Below are 21,123 nucleotides of genomic sequence, written 5' to 3' on the forward strand. Positions count from 1 at the left end.
GCTGATGGTTAGGTGGAACAGCAGGAAACAGCTCGTTGACTTAGATCAGACCAGGAAACTTTAATCAGTAGTTTGACAAGTATGACAAGTCACACTACGTGTTGTCCCTCACAAGTACAGTTCAAGTGCAGGTAATTCATAAAAAACAAACACAACAACACAAAACAAGATAAAAAAAAAACTCCAGGGAAACACAAGATACAACATTTAAAGTTATGTATAATTTAGACATGTTGTCCATCTGTATATTTAGCTTACAATTTACTCTGCTGGTGTTTCAGGCAGAAAATGATAAGGCTGAAAAAACATCTTATACTTCATTTACCTACTCCTCCCTGACCCATAGCTCCTCTCTCTAAATGGTATTTGGAGTCCAGACTGAAAAACTCCTCAAACTATTGTGCGTTTTTTTGCGATAAAAAGACAAACAAACATACATTATTCAAGTTTCTACTAAAGATCAAGTCAGCAGGCAGCAGTTAGAGACATCATTATGAAGACAACAAACAACAAAAAAAGCAGAGCAAGCCATTAAAACAGGACAATCTGTTGTTTTCCTTCTTGTCATCTCTCCCAAACCAGACGCCGCTTTACTTAGAACTACTTATTGTGCTTAAAATAAGTCAGATCCAGTTTGCTAATGGTCATCAACGCAGTCTACAAACAGGGGTGCAGCACTTTTGGCTTTGATACACCGAGTTTCTTTTTAATACTTCAGCTTCATTAAAAAAAAATGTGGGTCTGAAGAAGAAACTGCAGCCAAGGTCAGGCAAAAGCTAAGTGCTTTGTTAGTGAACGATTGCGTCCCATTACCCTGATCATTACTGAAAGAAAACAAAGCAATAAAAATGAAATAAACTGGGATCTACATTTGAAGGCAACATGATGCAGCAGAGCCGCCGCTAATGACACTGGTCGAAACTTTATAATAAATGTGCATCTCACAAAGAAAATGAATCAATTCCACGCCGTACGCCCATCTGCGGTCCCGTTTTCTGTGATATGTTTTGGAACTCTGTAAAAACAATCACATGGGGGATTTTTTGTCCTGTTCTGTTTAAATGTCATGTCATGATTCTCCAGCTAGCAAATTAGCTTTGGCTATAAAGAGGCATTTAAGAGATATTAGATTATTTAAATTTTTAAAATGAGTTCTGTACTATAAAATGTTGCCGAATATGATATAAATATCTAATTTTAAGAGTCTCCTCCTCAGGAGCCAACCGATTTGAAATACTTCAAAAGTAAAACAAACAAACAAAAAACAAAACATAGAAAGCACCAAAAGAGTTCCTAGTCTGGGTGAGTATAAAATATACCAGATATATTAAAAATACTGAATAATGTTTCAAAAAACACACTAGAACCAAGAGAAATGTCTGTGCAATAGCCTTCTTCAATGCTGCTGTTTATACAGAGGCTCTTCATCAGCCAACAGCTGCTTCTTCATAAAGCTACAGGTCCAAGAAGACGGCTGCTGTTCCACGTTTCCTCTGCAGAGCGCAGTCCCAGCCAATCGCAACTCCCACTTTGGAACAGTCGTTTGGTTTGACCCAGATACACGGAGACGCTGGGTGTTGGGTGGATGCAGTGTGCCCTACTGGTCAGCAGGGGAGGCTAGTGAGGTTTCAAAGATTGGTGAGGTTGATTTCAGTTCACCAGCAGGACATCTTCATATGTGGTTGTTCTGAGGGGAAAATAAGGTTTGATGATATACTACAGTTAGTATGTTTAACATTATTATTTCTATAATTACAGTTTCTTAATGGTAATATTTACTGAATCTGGTTGTCGGGGTTTTCTCTGTATTATTTTAGTGTCTTTATCTTACCAATTAAAGCACCTTGAGGTGACTGTTGAGTAAATTTGGTGCTATATGAACAAAATTGATTTGAATATGTGTTTGGAAAGACTAAGTCATGAGAACAGGATACCAGGAGAACTAGATGTAAATAGTACAAAGGATGTATAAATGTGAGGAAAGAGAAAATGACCTGATTTCCTTCCAGTGTGCTTGGTCAGAGCCTGATAATTAACACCAGTATAAATGGTAGAGATATATCGTCTTTCTCTCTCTCTTGATATTTTTGTGCTGTCAGCTTAGATTAGTGGGTCAGACTTCACAGTTTTTGTGGTTGTTTAATAAAGCCCGCTGTCACATTTATCTGCTTTGGTCTTTAGAAATGTAGCATTATGTTAATTTAATTTAAAAAAAAAAGAAGAAAATATTGATCTGTTTATATGCTTTGACCCATCTCTTTGAATATGATGTACATGTTTAAGCTTTCAGGGGATTCACAGGAGACTCACTCACCTGTCACAGCAGCAGAAGAAGGAGCAAGGTGAAGTCTCCAAACCTCTGAACTTCCCAGAATTCGGTGCATCTGTGCACTCTGCTATGAAGGCGTGCAGATCTGTTATGTGGATTGGTTCTTGGGTTTGATGCTGTGGAAATCAACAAAAAAAGACACTACTGTTACTTTTCGGCTCTTTATTTGTAGTCCACAGTAAATACAGAAGCAACAGTTTGGATGCTACGGTGAGTTCTTTGTAATGCAGACTGAGTGATTCTACACATTGTAAATAAACTGATCCTTTTTATATGCAGCAATTTCCTACCTTGATGGTCTCGTACGCTCCTGTGATGAGAGCGATGAACAGAGACAGCACCATGTAGATGAAGAGGGAGATGAAGGTGTACAGGTAAACCTGGCTAAACAGCCACACTAGAGGACTGGTCTCCTGCATCTCTGCGAACGTCACGAACATGTCGTCGCCGTTAATGAGGGAGAACAGACACTCGGACACCATGGACAGAGAGCGGAACTGTAAAAAAAAAAAAAAAAAAAAAAGTATTTTACTTATCAAAGCCTTAAGTTTTAGCAAGATATTTTCCAAAGTTTAGAGAAAAAGTCAAATTTCTGAAAACAATTTCAAAGTCAGAATACACTGTAGTTCATGTTTCTGTTCCACTGACTTACTCGGTGGACGGAGAAATGTCCAAAAGGAAGAAGGAAGTCCAAAACTGTTTAATTATCTTCTCTGTTACACAACTTAAATATTATTGCAGAATAGCATTTGTGTGGCCTACTAAAAAAAAAATTAAAATAGGCACGTTTTGTGTGTTCACATTTATCTGGTATCTGATAAATACCAGGTATCTGGCACCAAGATGTTAGCAGCAGATCCTTTAAGTTTTGAGGCGGAGCTTCCATGGATCAGACTTATTTTTCCAGCAAATCCCACAGATGCTGGATTGGATTGAGATAGGGGGAATTTAGAGGCCAAGCCAGCACCTCAAACTCATTCCTGAACCCTGTTTGCTTTGTGGCACCACCCAAGGTTTCCCAGCAGAACATTGCCCAAAGCATCACACTGCCTCCGTCAGTTTGCCTTATTCTCATAGTGAGAAAAGGCAAACACCTGGCACATTTAAATCATGGTGCAGGTGTTCTCTAGGTAAGTGACGCACACACGCCTGGCCATCAACTAGATGTGAAAAAAAAGATGTAATTCACGAGACCAAGACACCTTCTTTCATTACTCTGTGGTCCAGTTTGCCCATTTTTCCTGCTTCTACTGCATCAACATTCACTTGGTCCCCAGTATATCCCACCCACTATCAGTTATTCACTTCACCTGTGAGTGGTCATAATGTTATGCCTGGTTGGTGCAAGTGAACTAAAACTTAAGTTCTTAAACTTAAAAATCCAAGGAGTGGAAACAAGTTTTTGACATTGAGTTTTTCCCACATTTAATTCACCTTGACATGGTATGGTCCCAGGACGATCCAGCCACAGAAGCAGTAGCCCAGATAGATGACAGCCACACAGCAGCAGAACCGAATAACATTGGGGAAAGCTGCTCGAAGTGTCACGATAAGGATCTGCAGCAGGGAGGTGCAGAAACACAACACAGATCAAATTACAGTGTGTGAGAGGCCAGAGACACCAAATTAAATGGCCTTCTACATTACATCAACCCACAGGAGGAACTTCTCACTTTCTCACATGTTATTAAATCAGCAGCATGTAACAATGTTATCAGAAGCTGTGCACCAGCACATCTGCGACTTACATTGTACTTCTGGAAGAATGTGAGGTAGCGAATGACTCCCACCCACACTAAGAGAGTGGAGGTTCCCAAAAGGATGGCACAGAGGTCATAGGAGGATATATTCTGTTGGGAAAAACCCAAAGGAATCGGCTTTTAAAAAAAGCTAAGACTACATGTACATGTTAATGTGTGTCAATGCTAAAAAAAAAACCCCCAAAACTAAAGCTGATATTAGACCTTTGTCTCGATGCCGATTTTGATGAAACTGCCAGTGATTGTAAAGATGTCACTGATGATGAGGAGGATATACCAGCCGTTAATAAACTCAAGCCGGTCTCCCCAGCACACTTTACGATCTAGCGTCGTCTTAAAGAACTGCACAAACTCCTGCAGAGCAAAGAGAAAGAGAGATTAGCCAAGTTTACACACATCAGTAGAATACAATATCGTCACTGATTTCTAGAATCGATTTGATTCCGATTCGCAAGGTCCCAAATTGATTCGAGCCACAATTTCGATTCGATTTATAGTATATATAAATTCAGTGTATGAACCTGATGCTGCTGAAGTGAAGCAGAGCAAAGTTACAGAGGTTTTGAACAGCAGAAATGAGGCTTTCTTGTCGGAAGTCATGAAAAAAAACAAAAAAAACAAAAACTAAACAGCGGCCGACAGTGCTGTACACAATGGTAGACTGTTGGGTAATAAGGAAGTGAAAAGTGCAGAAAATTGAGCTTTTTAGATGGGAAACTGCTCTCAAATTAAACAGAGAGAGGGAGAGAGAGCTCTGCAAGAAGTATCATTTTATCGTGGTGGAAGCAAAACAGCAAAAGTAAGAGGGCATTCATGATGATGTTTATGTGAAGCAAAATGTGAAGCTTAGTTTGGATCTTCTTTTGCTGCTGGTTCAGTCAATTTGGATGGAGAGCGATGAAACCTGCAGCTTCAGAATCTAGCGCAAAAAAAGACATAAACACAAAGCGCGGACCTGACAAATCGGAATCGGTGAGCTGCCGGCTTTCAGCTGCGATGTCCGTGTATGTGGCACCGGGTGAGAAAGCCAACATCTCACGGATTCTGATGCGTCGGGTCCGCGCTTTGTGTTCACATCTTTTTGCGGAATCTGTTTACCTGCTCTCGTTTGCTATTTTAGCTGTTTGTGAGGTTTAACCTGAGATTCTGACGTTTCTGGCAAAATATATTAATATTTAAAAATCGATTCAGGATTTTAATGAATCAAGATCCGCCCCTGCACAGTTACAGCCGTCAGGTACGTAGAAAAAGATCCTGGTGTAGAAAGTAATATTAAATAAATTCTAACAACAGCTTATCAAACTTAAACGTGCTGCTGTTGTTCAGCCGCTGGTTTCCTCTTTCTGGCGCGAAGTGGGCAATAGACATTTTTTTATTTCTCTCCGATATCCGATCCAGTAATTTACGTCAGTATCGGACCAATACTGATACGTAATATCGGATCGGTCCATCTCTAGAAGTTACTACTCTGAGTCTGACATTTCCTTAGAACCTGATGTTCCTCTAATGTGAGTGGCCCCAGGTGATGGTAAAGTTGTATTGGAGATTTTCTTTACCCATTGCAGCATGATGCCTCGTATTATGGAGCGTCCGCACAGCACCAGCGACAGCATGCAGATCAGAACCACAATAATATCAAATGCCAAACGTGCGTACGTCTGAACTGGAGGTTAAAGAGGAGAAAAAAAAGAGATGTGAGCAGTTTATCTCCTCTTCATGGCTGCAGTCTAAGCCTACTGCTACGCACTTCTGTATAAATAACTTCACTCATTGTAAATTCCTGTTGGCTCATTATTGTGAACTAGAAACAACTTTGTGATATTTTGTAACACCTTTGCTTACATGTTTCTAGTTTCATCACTGGTGTCATATTTTGCTTGCTGCACTACTGCTACAGTAGTCCCATGACCACTAACAGATGCTTCTTCTTTTCTGTTCTCTCACCTTGTCCAGAGATGCTCGGGTCTTTGCACTCCTTTATTGACGCCTGGTTATCTAGCCGGATCTTCACCTTGCCACTGTGAGCCTTGTTGTCCAGAACTATCTGTAAAAGAAAGAAGAAGGTTTTAAATGATGCACACAGCTCGGCCTGCAAGCACAGCAGCTGTTCAAACCTGTTTGCGAGCGGCAGTCAACTGGAACTAAAGAGTAAACTTACACAGCTGGTTTCATAAATGGACTGCGCTGAGGCTGGTTTGTTTGTTTTCACTTTAACTCTTTCCCCCATATTCGACAACCTCCCCCTGTAGCTTCGATACCCTAAGTTATATCAGTAAAGACTTGGTTTGACAACCATTAGAATAGTTTCTGGGTTCTTCCAACAGTAGATGTATGGGGAAAGACCACCCTCACTAAATTCTAATGCACAGCCAGTAATGTTTTTCTATAAGCAGGCTTGACATATGATAGCTCAAGCATGTGTTGAGTCTGAAAGTCTTTAACTCACTGTTATATGAAAGGTGTAGCAGTCTGGGATCTCGTTGTTGATGATAGTCTGGATATTTATCGCCTTCAGCTGGAACTCTATGGTAACATTAATCAACCTGTTTAAAAAGAAAAACAAAACAAACAAATAAACATCTAATTTCTAACAATGAAACCAAGGTGACTAAAAGAATGATCAGAGGCACACATGCAGGACAAGAAACACAACATGATTCATATCATATCTCTGTGGGTTTGAGTCACTGTCCTTGTATACATGCTTGTGTTTGTTTGTTTGTCTATGTGTGCTGCAGAGGTATGTGATCATTAGATACCACGCAGATAATCTTGTCAACAAAGAGGAAACGAAGCCATGTGAAAAATGAAGCCGTACTTGTGGAACTTGAGTGTAAAGTTCTTGTAGTTGCTTGTGAGCGGACCCTGGGGGATCGTCATGGGGTTCACACCAACACACTCTAAAGATTACAAACAAAAAAGAGAGAGAAATATCATGCTGAGAAACTACTGTCAAACTTGAATTTGCTTTCTTATTTTATATACAGGAAGCACAACATCATTTTTCAACTGCTAATCTTTTTTCTTAACGTTGATAAACTTTGAATGAAACAGACACTGGCATGAGGAAGTAAGAAACTCTTAGGCTGTGCAACAACTTCTGTAATAGGAACTATCGTTATGACACATGTTTGATGCAATACGTCAAGAAAAGCTGGTGACTGGTAGTCCCTTTAATGCCTTCAATTTTAATCATTTATAGAAAGGTCATTTCGGATTTAACTGTATTGCTCTACAGCTTCCCCTGCTGATAAAGACCTCCTGTACACTGCACCAACCTACTTAAGTACTAAACAATTAAATGATAGAAAAGTTCCTGTGTTTTTAAAAAAAATGATCTCCTATAGATTTCTGTTTTTATAGTGGGCCAACAAAGAATATTTTCTGTAAATCAACAAAAAAAATTTACTTTCTGTAATACAGGTGCTGCTCCTCTGAGTCAGACTTTTCCTTTTAAAGTGACAGAACACATTGTGATGCCCACCTCAGGCAACAATGGCAACTCTGGACTTTTGGCAAATAACCACACTCTGCTTAACCTCTAATATGTGTGAAATCCTGCCCCTAACCACTTTCCATGGAAGGTTTTTTTTTTTAATCTGGTCTCTCTCTCTCTGTAGTAATCTCGTCATTTTTCTTGCATTGTTGTAAAGTGGGAGATCAGATTTCATTTCTTTGAGTGTGTTTGACAAAATTCTCAGCTGAACTACTTGGTACACAAAGGCAAAAATGCTTTTGGTCCACAATAAATTACATGCCAAATAAAGTAAAACCTCATATTTTGCAAAAACTCTTCATATGCAACCCCCCACCAGTAAATGTGAACTGTCATTTTACAGAACCAACATCTTGTCACATGGAGATATAAATTTCACACATTAGCGGTCTGCAGAGGCGAGGACTCTGCAGACTGTACAGACTGTTCTTTTGTATAGTGTAGTTCACGCTGCCTACCTTTGATGACACGGGGGTCTATGCTGAACGTGTCGTTGGCGGGGTCGATGTGTCCCTTCTTGTAGTACTGCTGGCAGAGAAAGAGGGCGCTGCCATTCTCGACACGGTCATAGACATATGCATAGCGTCCCACTGTGGTCTCTGGCAAGACCAGATACTGGGAAAAAGGATGAGATTAGACTAATTAAGGATTATCACTAGGTTTTATGAAGTGAAGAGAATACAAGCTTCCATAGAAACAGGCCACACATGTCTTAGCTTTCAGCTAATATCAGTACGATCAATACAAGAATGAAAGTCAAACACTTAACTTCAAGGGAATGGCGTTGCTGTTTGGAGACAAATAAAACTGTCAGATTTTATGTTGTCAGCTTTCTACAGCTCACCAACTAAACTGTGCACATGCTGTATGTGTAGGCTCTGCCCTTTGTCTTCTAGTTATCAACCAAATAATGTAATGTCTTCACTCACCAACACCTTTTAACCTCGTTCATACTATAGATTTATTTGACTGTGACACTGAAATAACGTGAAAGCACAGGCAGAGAAACAGGAAGTGAGCTGTATGTCAGACCCACTGTGTGCAGATCTAATCAGTGTTGCTGACATCCTTGACAGTGACTTATTTTGTAAACCATGGTAATTAAACTTCATGAGGCTTACTTTCATATTTATACAGTCAAATTTGGGTATATAAGACTGAATGTGTGGAACAGCTGAGAAGTGAATAGCACTGATGATCTATTGCAATGCAAAGTTTGGCTGGAGAATCTCAGATTCTGGTATTTAAACGGAGGACACTGTGACATGGACCACACACCCAAACATTCGTGCAGATCAGTTTCTAACTTCACTCAGTGTTTATCTATGGGAATAAAGAGAGTACAGTAGCAAACCATACTCACGCTACAATGATTCCCATAGTGATCGCACCAAGTCAGAAAAAGAACCAGAGATTATAATTTAGCCCATGTTTGGGGAGAATGATGGAGACTTAAATAATATAAAGCAGAAGGTTTTCATGCTGTGGCTAATCAGGAAATTCTGTTTAAAAAATTGTTTAATAAAGATAAACGGTTACAAATTTCAGTTAAAAAAAAAAAGAAAAAAAGATGATCACCTGCTCCACAGCGTAGAAGATGTGGTCGTAGACGTCCTGCTGTGTGTAAACGGCAAAGGAGTCATCTGAGGACTCATCGTAGTCCTTGAGGAAGATGTGCTTGAAGGTCATAGTGTTCTCCTCCTTAAAGGTCACCACCACCTGGTTACTGAGGCCAAACAGCACCAACTGCAGCAAAAACAGGCACGGGGTATAGAGAATGATGTGAGGACGATAAGAAGCTGTGACAAAGAAAAAACCCTTATGTGGTGCATTACTGTTACAGCTTTAACCCCTAAACAGATAATGTTTCATATTTGATATTCAATTTGTGTGAATGTTGAAACTTCTACATCATCAGCGTGATTCCCATTAAAATGTACGTAACCAGAAATGTATCCAAATCAAGAGCCCCCCCAAAAAGAAATCAGCATTAAAGTATAATATATGATGTACCTGAGTGGTGACAAAAAAGATTTTGGCTAGCTGCAGGATCAGTTTAAAAGGATAGCGCCCCTTGGCATGATATTTATCACAAGGGCTCATAAAGAAGTATTTTAGCTTCCTGCGAATCGCCTCCTCTTCCTCTCCAGCGTGGACCCAGTGACATCCTGCTGCTGTGGCAAACTGGTGGTGGTTACAGTTGTTGTCGTGACTGTTAATTTGATAGTCATCCTCGCCACTGCTGTCTGTGGAGCCGTAGCGAGTCACCGGAGAGGGAAGTCTTTCCCGCTCTGATAGGGGGGGAAAAAAAAAAGATTTTAATTTTTCTAAAATATATCTTTTTAAAAACGCTCTTTAAATTGGCATACAAGTTTACAATGAGACCCTGGTTGTTGACAAAAAAATATTGTCCAATGTATCAGTAATTTACCAATAAACTGACCTGGTCTACTCATGCAACGTTAGTTGATAATGGTGTAGAATATATGCAAGACTAGAACTGAAATACAACATCTGAAGCAGACTTTGGTCCAATAGAACATGCTGTGAAATCTTTCAGGTCTGGTTTTCATTATTCACATAACACAGCATTTTATCTGAGGACTGGTATTCGTCAATGTTAACAAAGGTAAACCCACATGTGCAGTGTTTTTCTCTAACTACTGGAAACTCTAACTCCTGAACTTACTTTAGTTCACTCACTCTTCCCGCAGTTGTTTTTTTATTCATTTTTGAAAACGCAGCTTGTTGCTCTCAGTCAGTAACACTTTGATCATCGCAAAAATCTTTGCATTTTATTGACTTTAATATAATCTATATCAGATGCTTATTTATAATGATAACATGCCTTGGTGTGGTGAAATAAAAAGATGAACTTAACTGCTAAACTTGAATCACAATAAGCTGAAAAGTACAAGGCAAAGATAAATTGTGGCAATGAAGTAATTATGCAAAACACAGAAATTCCTTTTTGTGCAATCAAGCAGTTGGGCTGCTTTCCTTGCAACACGTGGTTGCAAGGAAAGCAGCCGTCATGTGAATTGAGCAGAATTTCACATATCTACGTTTTTTTTCAGCTGAGACCAGTCATTTACGGGCTGACTGTGCATCCAAGCATGATTGGTAAATGACCGGTAAAAGGAAATGAGGAAATGAATGCATTTTTCTGTTATTTCTGACTATTGAATAAAATGTCCATGCTTGAGTAAATGAAACTTCACTTAACAGCATTTTACAGTTACGATGTTGGTGACTGAAAAGAACCTCTAGGCCTAAAAGTCCTCTCTTCAGGAATAACACTGCAATCATTTCCTGGAATACTTGATTTAATCTTCCCCAGACTACTTCTAGAAACAGATTCCTGAACACACCACGGTTTTCTTGAAACCCATCATAGTCCTCATTGTGTCTAATACTTTCTCTTTATCTCAGCTCTCATTATCTCAGTGAGGTCAGCTCTGCATCACATGATAGCTGACCTGTCCAACTCCAAGTCTATTCAGACTCACGTGAAAGAAGAAATGCTGCTCTCAATTAACCAACACGCTTTTAGTCTCTAACGTAGTTTTTTTTAAATGACGCCGATTCTTCCACTCTGTTTAGGTTTATTGAGTAGTATTACTTTCCACTTTTTCCTTCTTGAGAAAAAAAATAGAAAAGTTTGTGAGAAAGTCTGAAAGTCTATATTCCTGAAGAGTCTGCTCTCCCAAAAGAGTCAAAAGAGACTGTTGCAGATATCAAGTATCTGGTTTCTGCGATTGGTAAGAGATGATAAATCTGGCCCGACTTTGTTAGCCACGGCTAAGAACAGAGAAGTAAGGGCACACTGATTTTGAACTCGGCCCGATGATAAGGTGCTTTTGATACCAAATGCAAAACACACTGCGGTGTGATGTTTACGTATTCATGGGTTTTTGCAGTTGAAATTACACAAACATGATGTCAGGTTTAGTTTTTTCCTTCTATGACACTGGTTTAGGGATGGGTATCGAAAACCGGTTCTTGTTGAGAACCGGTTCCCAGTGTTTCAATTCCTTGGAATTGTTTGCCATTTTTGCAAACGATTCCCTTATCGATTCCAGTCGCCCCGAATGACGTCACCACGTTGCGGAGCGTCATTTACCTGGCAGGAAACACGGCGCCTAAGCGGCTCAAACGCTCAAAAGTTTGGTTTTGCTTTACGAGAACGGATGACAACAGGGCAACTTGCAATACTTGCAAAGTAGATATTTCATTTAAGGGAGGAAACACTACAAATATACAAAAGCATTTGCTCACAAAACACACGATGACCTTAAATGAATGTCGTGTTTTTAATTCCGCTCCGGACTCGTGAATCTCAACCCCAGCAGCGGTAACGTTTGTACGTCCTCTCCCATTAATGCGGCAGGTAAATAATCAACTAACAGTGCATATTATGTTAGCGCGATCTGCCTTATTACAAAACCTGCCATTACTGTGCATTTAGATGACCATGATGAGAGAGACAGACAGAGTCTGGCTCAGATGCTGGCAGTTCTCACTGCAGTCTACCGTTAGCGTCTCCTTTCAGGCTAGGATAGACGAATGTCACCGAGCAGTGACAAAGTTTGTGGTCAAAGGTTTGCACCCATTTGCCACAGCAGATGATTTTCGGTAAGTGAATGTGTTTAATTGTAGGCAGGGACATTACTGGATATTCTTGTGTAATTGCTACAGAATAATTGATGTTATACTTTGTTATTGCTACAGAAGAATATTTATTTTATTATTTTACATTTACAATTTTTTTTCCCTGGGGACGCTGTGACACCCCATTGAAGAGCCGTAGGCTGTGGATCTCTTAAGATCTCACTGTTGGGTTTGTAAGACCATGTTACTCCTAAATTTCTATCTTGTTCAAAGAGAAGATATAAAACAAAGTTCTAAGCTATTAGACCTTAGTGTTCTCCTTTTTTAAAAAGAATCGATAAGAGAATCGGTAAAGAATCGAATCGTTAAACAGAATCGAAAATGGAATCGGAATCGTGAAAATCTTATCAATACCCATCCCTACACTGGTTATATCAGATAAGTTACATAAAGAGACGTTATGACGCTCATGAAATCCTTAACGTAAGTTTGATGGAGAGTTCTGGAACATCACAGATAGCAGCTGTTTCGCAAGTATATATCAATGACAGACAGATACAGTTGTGTCAGGTTTTTCAGTCCTGTTGCTACAGGTGTCTAAAATCAAGCATCTACGCATGCAGTCTGCCTTTACAAACATTTGTGAAAGAAGGGGTGGTTCTAAAGAGCTCACTGAATTCAAGTGTGGTACTATAAAAGGATGCCACCACTGTAAGTCAGTTCATGGACTTTCTTCCCACCTACATATTCCACAATTAACAGAAAGTGGTATTACTGCAAAGTGGAAGCACTGAGGAACTACAGCACCTCAGCCATGAAGTGGCAAACCACATGAAGTTACAGAGTGGGGTCACTGTGTGCAGAGGTGCATAGTGCATAAATGTCACCAGCACACTCCTGACTCTGGCATTAACATCAGCAGAAAAACTGCGCCAGGAGCTTCATGGAATGGGTTTCCATGACCTAGCACTTCTTGTATCTAATATCAAATTTAGAGAAATGCACTTTAAAAGAAAACCTTTTCTCTGATGAACTGAGTGAAATGTGTGTTAATATGCACGTGTGCAAATTAACAAAACCCCTGACTCTGTCGGCACTTTGAACTGAGCCAGATGCTTTAAAAAAAAAAAAAAAAGATAAAACTTCATCTGTTCACAGTAATCAGCAGCTTTTACATACTGCAGACAAACACACACAAGATAATTATACAATAAATATCAAATATAAAATGATACAAAGAACGTGTCCATATTAAGTGCCAAATGCATATGCACATATCAAAAATTTTGTTTTGCGAATGTCCATACAGATCAATTGTATTTTATTCTTTTAAATGTTTGAAATAAATCAATCCTATCCATTCATCCACAAGACAATATATCATGTTTTAACACTGCCTTTATTAAAAAAAAAAAAACAAAAAAAAAAGCCCCACTCACACACTGTGACCCAATCACAGCTAATACTTGTCACATGTTTTTTGGTTCGCTTACCCTGCTTATTATAAAGAAAGGAACAAAGAACAGGGTCATTCAGTTTGTTCGCTCTATACTGAGGAAACAACACGGTGGCAATAAACCTAAAACTCTTTACGTAATCTGTTTACTGACCTTTAATCGACAGTTATGAGTTATTTCTCAAAAATGATCACTTGCAAGATCACATACACGGCTGAATTAGGGAGGCAAAACCTGTTAATCATACACGACGTGTCAGCAGAGCAAACTACCAGCTTAGCAGTGTCTCTTGCAAATGGGAAGTAAAACAGGAGACGTAAACCCTGTTGTGTCCAGTATTAGTCAGCATTACCTGTAAGAAGAAAGTTCAGCGAAATAACTTTACACAGCAAAGTTTGGAGCTGGAATAACGCCAGATTTGTCGTGCAATATTCCTTCACTTTGTTTATAAGATTACCGTTCCTGAAAGGAAAGGCCTCTTTTTGCAAGTAATTACCCGTGACACAAAAGTAAACAAACAAGACACCTCAAAAGGAGAGAAGGGCTGTTAGTCTTACTTCTACTGACATGGATGCAGGCGGAAGGTTTTGACAGGTCATTGATGAATGGCTTCTTGGACTGTTAAAGGAGCAGTCTGCATGCTTTTGTTTCAAGTGACAAGCATCTGAGATGTATTTAAATCAATGTTATAGTTTAAATGTCACAGTTTTGCTTTTTTATATCTAAGTTTGAGTAAAATGCATTGCTTAATTTAGGAAATCCACAGTAAAAGGAGATTTTATGGTATCTGCATGTGGTAAACTGCAGTAAACCAAAAGCCATATTTGTAGGGGTCACTTCCTGCGGTAACCAACACCTGCAGTTAACCTGTGAGAATTTCTAGCTGTAAAGTTAAATAAATAACACGCCAATGAACATTTGGCGTTAGCACAGTATGATGGAAACAGTTTTTCAATTATCTCAGCTAGAAAGGAGGCCGGGCTTTGGTTGCGTGCCTCGGTGAGAGGAATGTGAGGCATCCAAAAGAATCCAACAACTTAACATTTTACGCAGACAACTGGGGCAACATTCATTTATATCTACGATCGTAGGAGTGTATTGATTGACATGGCAGATAGCAATCAGACAAACAAAAGTGGGCGCAGGCCAATGACTAAGCCATCCCATTTGACACTTAAGAGACAGGATCTGAGATGCTGCAGAAATCTATAGAAATATCTGGCTCTTCTGGTTCACCGTCGCCTGTGGCACTCGCGGAAACACTGATAAAGTTTCCTTTCTATCAATCAAAAACTGGAAATCTCTCATATCAGTGTTTAGATCTAGTCTAGTTGTCCAAAGTAAAAGGCCACACACAGGCTAAGAATCAAACTCTTCCACTTATTAAAAAAAAATAAAAATAAAAACTTAAAGGAAAATTCTTAAATGAAAACAGAAAGACTGGCAGCTGTGTTCAGGGTTCTTTTGCACATAGGAAGTGATCCATGAGTGAACTCAAATTGGTCTTTGTTCTGCAGCAAGATTTTTTTCAGGTTTATCTTCTTTGGAAGCGAAAAAGCCCTGATAATGGTTTTATATGCTGATTTTTTTTTATATATAGCTATCTCTTAAAGTTCTGTTGCAAATATGTGAGAAACTAGAAGGTAAAGAAATACAAGTAAAAACTCAACATCCATCCATTTTTCCTGTTTACAGGAAGTCATAAGGGTGGATTGGTGGACAACCCCACGCTCTCACACCCACAATTACAGACACATTTAGGATCACAACCTAATATGCATTCCTTTGTCCAGAACCCACACACACAGGAAAAGCATGCAAATGACACACAAAAAAGGCTCCAGCAAGTCAGCAGGTTCGAATCCAGAACATTCTTGCTGTGAGAGGACTATGGTGGTACTGCACCACGGTGCTGCCACTAAAAACAAGTTTAATGTCATTTTACTGCTTAGAAAAACTCAGTTTATCATAGTTCTAGAAATATTGTACACGAAGTCACGAAGATGTCTGCGACTTTCATTATCTATTAAACTTGTTTCAGTGCTTCAGGCATCACTACGACACCAGGTTAGCAAGCAACAACCTGAAACTACAGTCTGTGCACATGAGTAACTTGAAACAATCCTTAATTTTAAGTTATTGCTCATGGTAGATGGCCTGTATTTGTATAGAAATACAAGGACCCCCAAAGCGCTTTACACATCCAGTCATCCACCCATTCACACACACATTCACACACTGGCGATGGCAAGCTACATTGTAGCCACAGCCACCCTGGGGCGCACTGACAAAGGCGAGGCTGCCGAACACTGGCGCCACCAGGCCCTCTGACCACCACCAGTAGGTAACAGGTGAAGTGTCTTGCCCAAGGACACAACGACCGAGACTGTCCGAGGCGGGGCCACGAACCGGCAACCTTCCAATTACAAGGCGAACGCCACGATCGCCTCATACTCGTTGAGGTTCGTTGAGGTTTGTTGCTTACTGTAAGTTTTCAATACTGTCAGAAAGTCTCAAAAGGTTACTTCAGTTAAGTCAAATTTCTTCTCTTGAGGTCAAAAACAGACTTTCACTATCAGTTAGAAAATTCTCATCAGCATGTCTCACTGGAGCTGTACTTCATTTTATACACATTAATAAACCATCAGAAAGCAGATGTTCAACCATCCATGTAAGAAGCTTATCAGACAGAGGCAGCGTGACTATGCATGAAAGACTTCGGATGCTGATTTCATAGGTTTGCTAAAAAGGGTGGTGGTCTTCATGGTTGTAGTGCAGGATTTGATCTGGGTTTGGGGAGACAGTCTTCATTACCAAAGTAATACTTTTCCTTCACTGGCTCCCTTATTTTAATAATTTTATACACTGCTGCACATTTTAATCTATAAAAACATTGCATCATTTATCAGCAGATTCATATTGGCTGCAAAATAGTCAGTAAATCAAGTTTTAAAACAAATGAAATTAAATGCTGTACTCCTTTAGACACTTTTGCAGACCACACACAGCTTTCAAAAAGTAAAGTTTCAAAAGTACAAGAATTTGGTAGTACACACTACGACTGTCACCTTCTTATTCTGTTACTTCCAGTACTGATCCCCACACCCTTCCTATAATGTGAAGACAGTTATTGGAAGAAAGGTTTGCTTCACAGGTTAGCTTGAGACTATGATTAGAGGGACCACTATCACTGGCATTGTTATGTTGAAAACTGCATATGGATGATATTTTATTGGAGGATTTCACAATAACTACTAATTAGTGCCAAGGCATCTAATTCTATTCTAATCTAGTAATTACAGTCTGGAATGCATGCAATTAAAGGTAAGCTCATTAAAAACGAAAACAATGACATAACTAAAAACCATCTTTCATTTTGATGGGCCTGTCAAAGAGTTTCAAGATTAACCAATAATCCCACCGTTCATACATCTTAGAGAAAGGACAACATTATAGGATGGATCCACACAAGCTAAACATATGACAAAATACAAAGATATTAAATGCACAGTGTTGCAAAATTAATAAAAACAGCAGATCTTTCTCTTTGTGTCATAATGCGTTTTGATTTGCATTTATTGGTTTTTAATGCTCTGCGTTAAAACAGCGCCCCGAACAACTTCTGTGTTAATCTTTTAGAGTTAAACATGCAGTATATCATATGATCAGACATGTCCGAGTTGCATGTCTGATGGAGGAGCAAAAGAAGGAAAATCCCACTTTGTCAACAAGGATTCAAATATGTAGTCATGGAGCAAAAAAAGAACTGATGTTAGAGGAATATTTGGACACAAAAACCACTGGATGACACCGAGTGCTGTACTTAGCAGCCCAGAAGATGACAGAGCAGAAAAACAGTTTCGTCTGAGGTTGCAATGTTACTCAGGTTTAAACTCACTACCTGTTAGCTTTTAAACACAAAAAATCAGTTTGAAGCTAATTTAGGCATCGCAAAGAGCCAGCAGGGGAGTGTACTAGAAACCAAAGTAAACAAAACCACAGTCGTTACGGATAAGATAAATTAAGTAGTTAAATGTTAGCTCTGCATTACCAGAGGAGTCCTTCCGTCCTGTCGTAGCCATGTAGTTATCTGTTAAAATACATAAATAGGTGAAGAAAACGGTTAAACCTATAGCCAAGCGGGTGCTTTCTCGGGAGCTGTAACTGTTGATCACTGACGAGGTTAAAAACTAAAAGCGTTTCCGCTCTGTGCAGAGCACGTGACCTATATCACGTGACTCTTGCAGAAACCCTCTCGCGCTGACATTTTTTAACAGTTTATATAGTTTTCTATTTTCTAATTCGTTTTTATTTCTACTTCGCTTGACTATTTGTTTTCAGCTTAGTTTATTTCCGTTTCCAGAGTTTTCTTGTTTCAGGTTAATTCTTATTGTTTGATTATTTGTTTAAGTTTATTTCTTTTTCTCAAGCGCCCTCTGGCATGGCCAATCACGGAAGCTCAACAAGGAACACGTGGGTCCAGGACAGCCCAATCACTTCAGGGACATGGGGTCTGACCCGCTTATAATAACGTGACCAACCGTCCCCCCTTCCCAGTACATGTGCACTTTTCATGTTCTGTCCGGGGCGTCCAGGGGGATTTTCGAGATTGATGAAAATGTCCGGGTTTTCCTACAGAGGACCCATATGTGTGACGTCATCCCCGAGGTGCTGCTTTGTGTTGTTTTGCCCTCAGACGGGACAGACAGGGCGCAACAGCGCGCCTGGTGATGTTTCAAAGATGACAAAGCGCAACTGCAGCTTTTCAGACGAACTGCAAAAGAAATTTCCTTCATACCGTCCCGGTACTGATAATTTTTCTTATACAGATGAGGCCTTATTTCTGTTCCATTATTTAATTCCAGAGGTTTTTAAGTTCTTTTTTGCCCTTGTTGACTTGTAAAAGCCTATATTACATTTTTATTTCACCATTCATTAACCGCATAGAGAAGGCATCGTTTAAATATGTTAAAATTTTCTTTAAGCAAACAGTACTATTAAAGTTCTTCATGACTGGGCCAAGTGTTCTCTTTTTTGGAAATCAAAATATGGTCACCCTATTTTGATTTCCAAAAAAATCAAAATAGGGCCCCACTTTACAACATTTGGAAGATATTTTTGGATCTACTGAGGAGTGGGGATGGGGGGGGGGGGGGGGGGTGAGTGAATAAGACAACTAGATAATGATTAATGTCTGACTTGCTGTTGGGAATATACTGTGTAACCTATATTATGATTTTTTTTTTTAAATTGTATTTATTTATATGGTTTGCTATCTTAATTTATTTAACTATGCATTTATTTGGAATCTTTTAGGATTAACACTTCAATTATCGTTATTACTATTAATATTATTATTATTATTATTAGTGTTGTTATTATTATTATTTTAATGACTGCCATACGTTCATTTTATGTTGGTGTTGATACTGTTGAAAAAACAAATAAACATACGTTTAAAAAATAAAAAATAAAAAATAGGGCCCCACACCACCCCTTGAAGATCATAAAAGCTTTGTGCAGAACTTTGTGCACTAATTAATTAGACTAAATAATTATTTACTTTAGCTCAAGTTATTACGTTTGCTAAAAAGTTGGGATGCTGTGTAAGACATAAATAAACCTAAAATACAATGGTTTGTTCATTATTTTGAACATTTCGCTACTGTAGGGGTCTTTGCAAGCATACAGGGCTCTGAGAGGGTGCAAGATGACAACTGTGGAATTCTATTGGAAACATTTGTTCGTCAAAGTTGGCTTCAGGAACATCCATCACTGTAATTATATATTTTCGTTGAGGAAATATATTGTTTTACTTTTATTAATATTAAATTATAATTATTAGTACTTTTAATGTTAGTTTTAGTCTTTCTTAAATTATCACAGTATGGCATATATCAGAGAAAATATTTAGGAAAATCAGTATGCTTTAACTTTTAAAAGCTGTTATTTTAAAATGTTCTTTGTGCACATCCAGTTTTGCTTTTTAGTTTAACTTTGATTAACCATAGCAACTTTGGTATCTAATGTTTTTTTTTAATATCTTAACTATTGAAAATCTACATCTACATCCTCAATAAAAAATTTATACCCTTTCCGGACGGATTTAATTGCAATGAACCACAGAACAGCACCAACGATGAATAGATGAACCAGCATTGCAAATAATGGACCATCAATGATGACATGGGCCGTAAAATCCACCAAGGCAGGAAGAAGTGCCTCAGCGAGCTGAGAAAGGGGCCTCGCATTGACACATACTTTTTAAGAAGTCAGTCATATCAGTCGATGGAAGTCCAGAGGAAGGAGAACATTTGTGTACAGATGTAAGCCAGCCACAATCAACACCATGTTCCAGCCCAGAGCTCATCCAGAAACAACCAACAGAATCTTCCAACACTGAGTCTAGCCAACCACTACCAGCAAGGGAAAGGAAGATGGAAGGTAGGAAAGATCAGATTTTGTGGCCCAGAGCCAATGAGTAACCAGTTAAAGTCCAGGAGACTGTGGGAAATTGACAGATTAGTGAAAGAGATAAGACAACTGAGGAAACAGTGGAGGAGGGCCTTTGAGACAGAAAGGAAGGGACTTACTGCCCTGCAGGAGGAAATGAAGCAACAACTTAGTAAGCTGCGAAGAGCAGAGCACCTCAGACAACAACGTAAGAAGAAAGAATGGACAAGAACCCTTTTCTACAGCAACCCATACAACTTTGTTAAGGGCCTTTTTGTTGAAGAGAAGAGCGGGTGCCTCAAAATGCCCATTAAAGACCTGGAAGATCATCCGAGAAAAACTTACTCTGAGCATCCAAGGCACGAGCCAGTTACCATTCCGAGTGATATGCTGCCTATCCAGGCACCTGGACACCAAATGGTCATAAGACCACCTACATGGAGTGAAGTGGAGAAGGTAGTGAGGCAGGCAGGAGCAGCATCGCCTCCAGGACCTAATGGCATCTCATATAGGCTCTATAAAAACACCCCCATGAGTCCTCAAATACCTGTGGAAGCATGCCAGTGTCATCTGGCACCAGATTCAAACTGCCAAGAAAGAACAAAGAGACCTTGACGTGGTCTTTTTAGACCTTGCCAACGCCTTTGGGTCAGTTCCGCACGAGATCTTGTGGATGACCTTCAACTATTTCAGCGTACCAAACCACATCACAGGACTGGTCAAGACCTACTTTCAGGATTTACAGTTTTGTGTGACAGCTGAGAACACCACCACAGCCTGGCAGCACCTGGGAATTGGGGTTATGGCAGGCTACACGATTTCCCCTCTGGCATATATTATGGCAATGGAGTTGGTCATGCGGGCATCTTGGTGGGTAGTGGGAGGCGAGAGACTCAAGAGTGGCCTTCGTCTTCCTCCCATTAGAGCCTACATGGATGACATGACCATCATTACAACAACAAAACCATGTACTAGGCGATTGCTACAGAAGCTCCAGGAAAACATCAAATGGACAAG

The 21,123-nt window shown here is 39.5% G+C and overlaps 1 protein-coding gene across 1 annotated transcript; it reads right to left on the bottom strand.

Moving 5' to 3' along the window:
* Nucleotides 1-40: 40 nt before the first annotated feature.
* mcoln1a (mucolipin TRP cation channel 1a) lies at nucleotides 41-17,890 on the bottom strand. Its single transcript, XM_085161520.1, has 14 exons — nucleotides 17,705-17,890; nucleotides 9,599-9,876; nucleotides 9,164-9,331; nucleotides 8,044-8,200; nucleotides 6,908-6,989; nucleotides 6,536-6,632; nucleotides 6,034-6,133; nucleotides 5,646-5,752; nucleotides 4,294-4,443; nucleotides 4,078-4,179; nucleotides 3,764-3,886; nucleotides 2,620-2,826; nucleotides 2,315-2,445; nucleotides 41-1,687 (listed from the first exon to the last, which is right to left on the bottom strand). The coding sequence occupies exons 1-14, from the start codon at nucleotides 17,733-17,735 to the stop codon at nucleotides 1,651-1,653; spliced, it is 1,770 nt and encodes a 589-aa protein (XP_085017646.1). The 5' UTR covers nucleotides 17,736-17,890; the 3' UTR covers nucleotides 41-1,650.
* Between the last annotated feature and the right edge of the window lie 3,233 nt (nucleotides 17,891-21,123).

This window comes from Neolamprologus multifasciatus, chromosome 6 (assembly GCF_963576455.1).
Source record: "Neolamprologus multifasciatus chromosome 6, fNeoMul1.2, whole genome shotgun sequence".
Lineage (NCBI taxonomy): Eukaryota > Metazoa > Chordata > Actinopteri > Cichliformes > Cichlidae > Neolamprologus > Neolamprologus multifasciatus.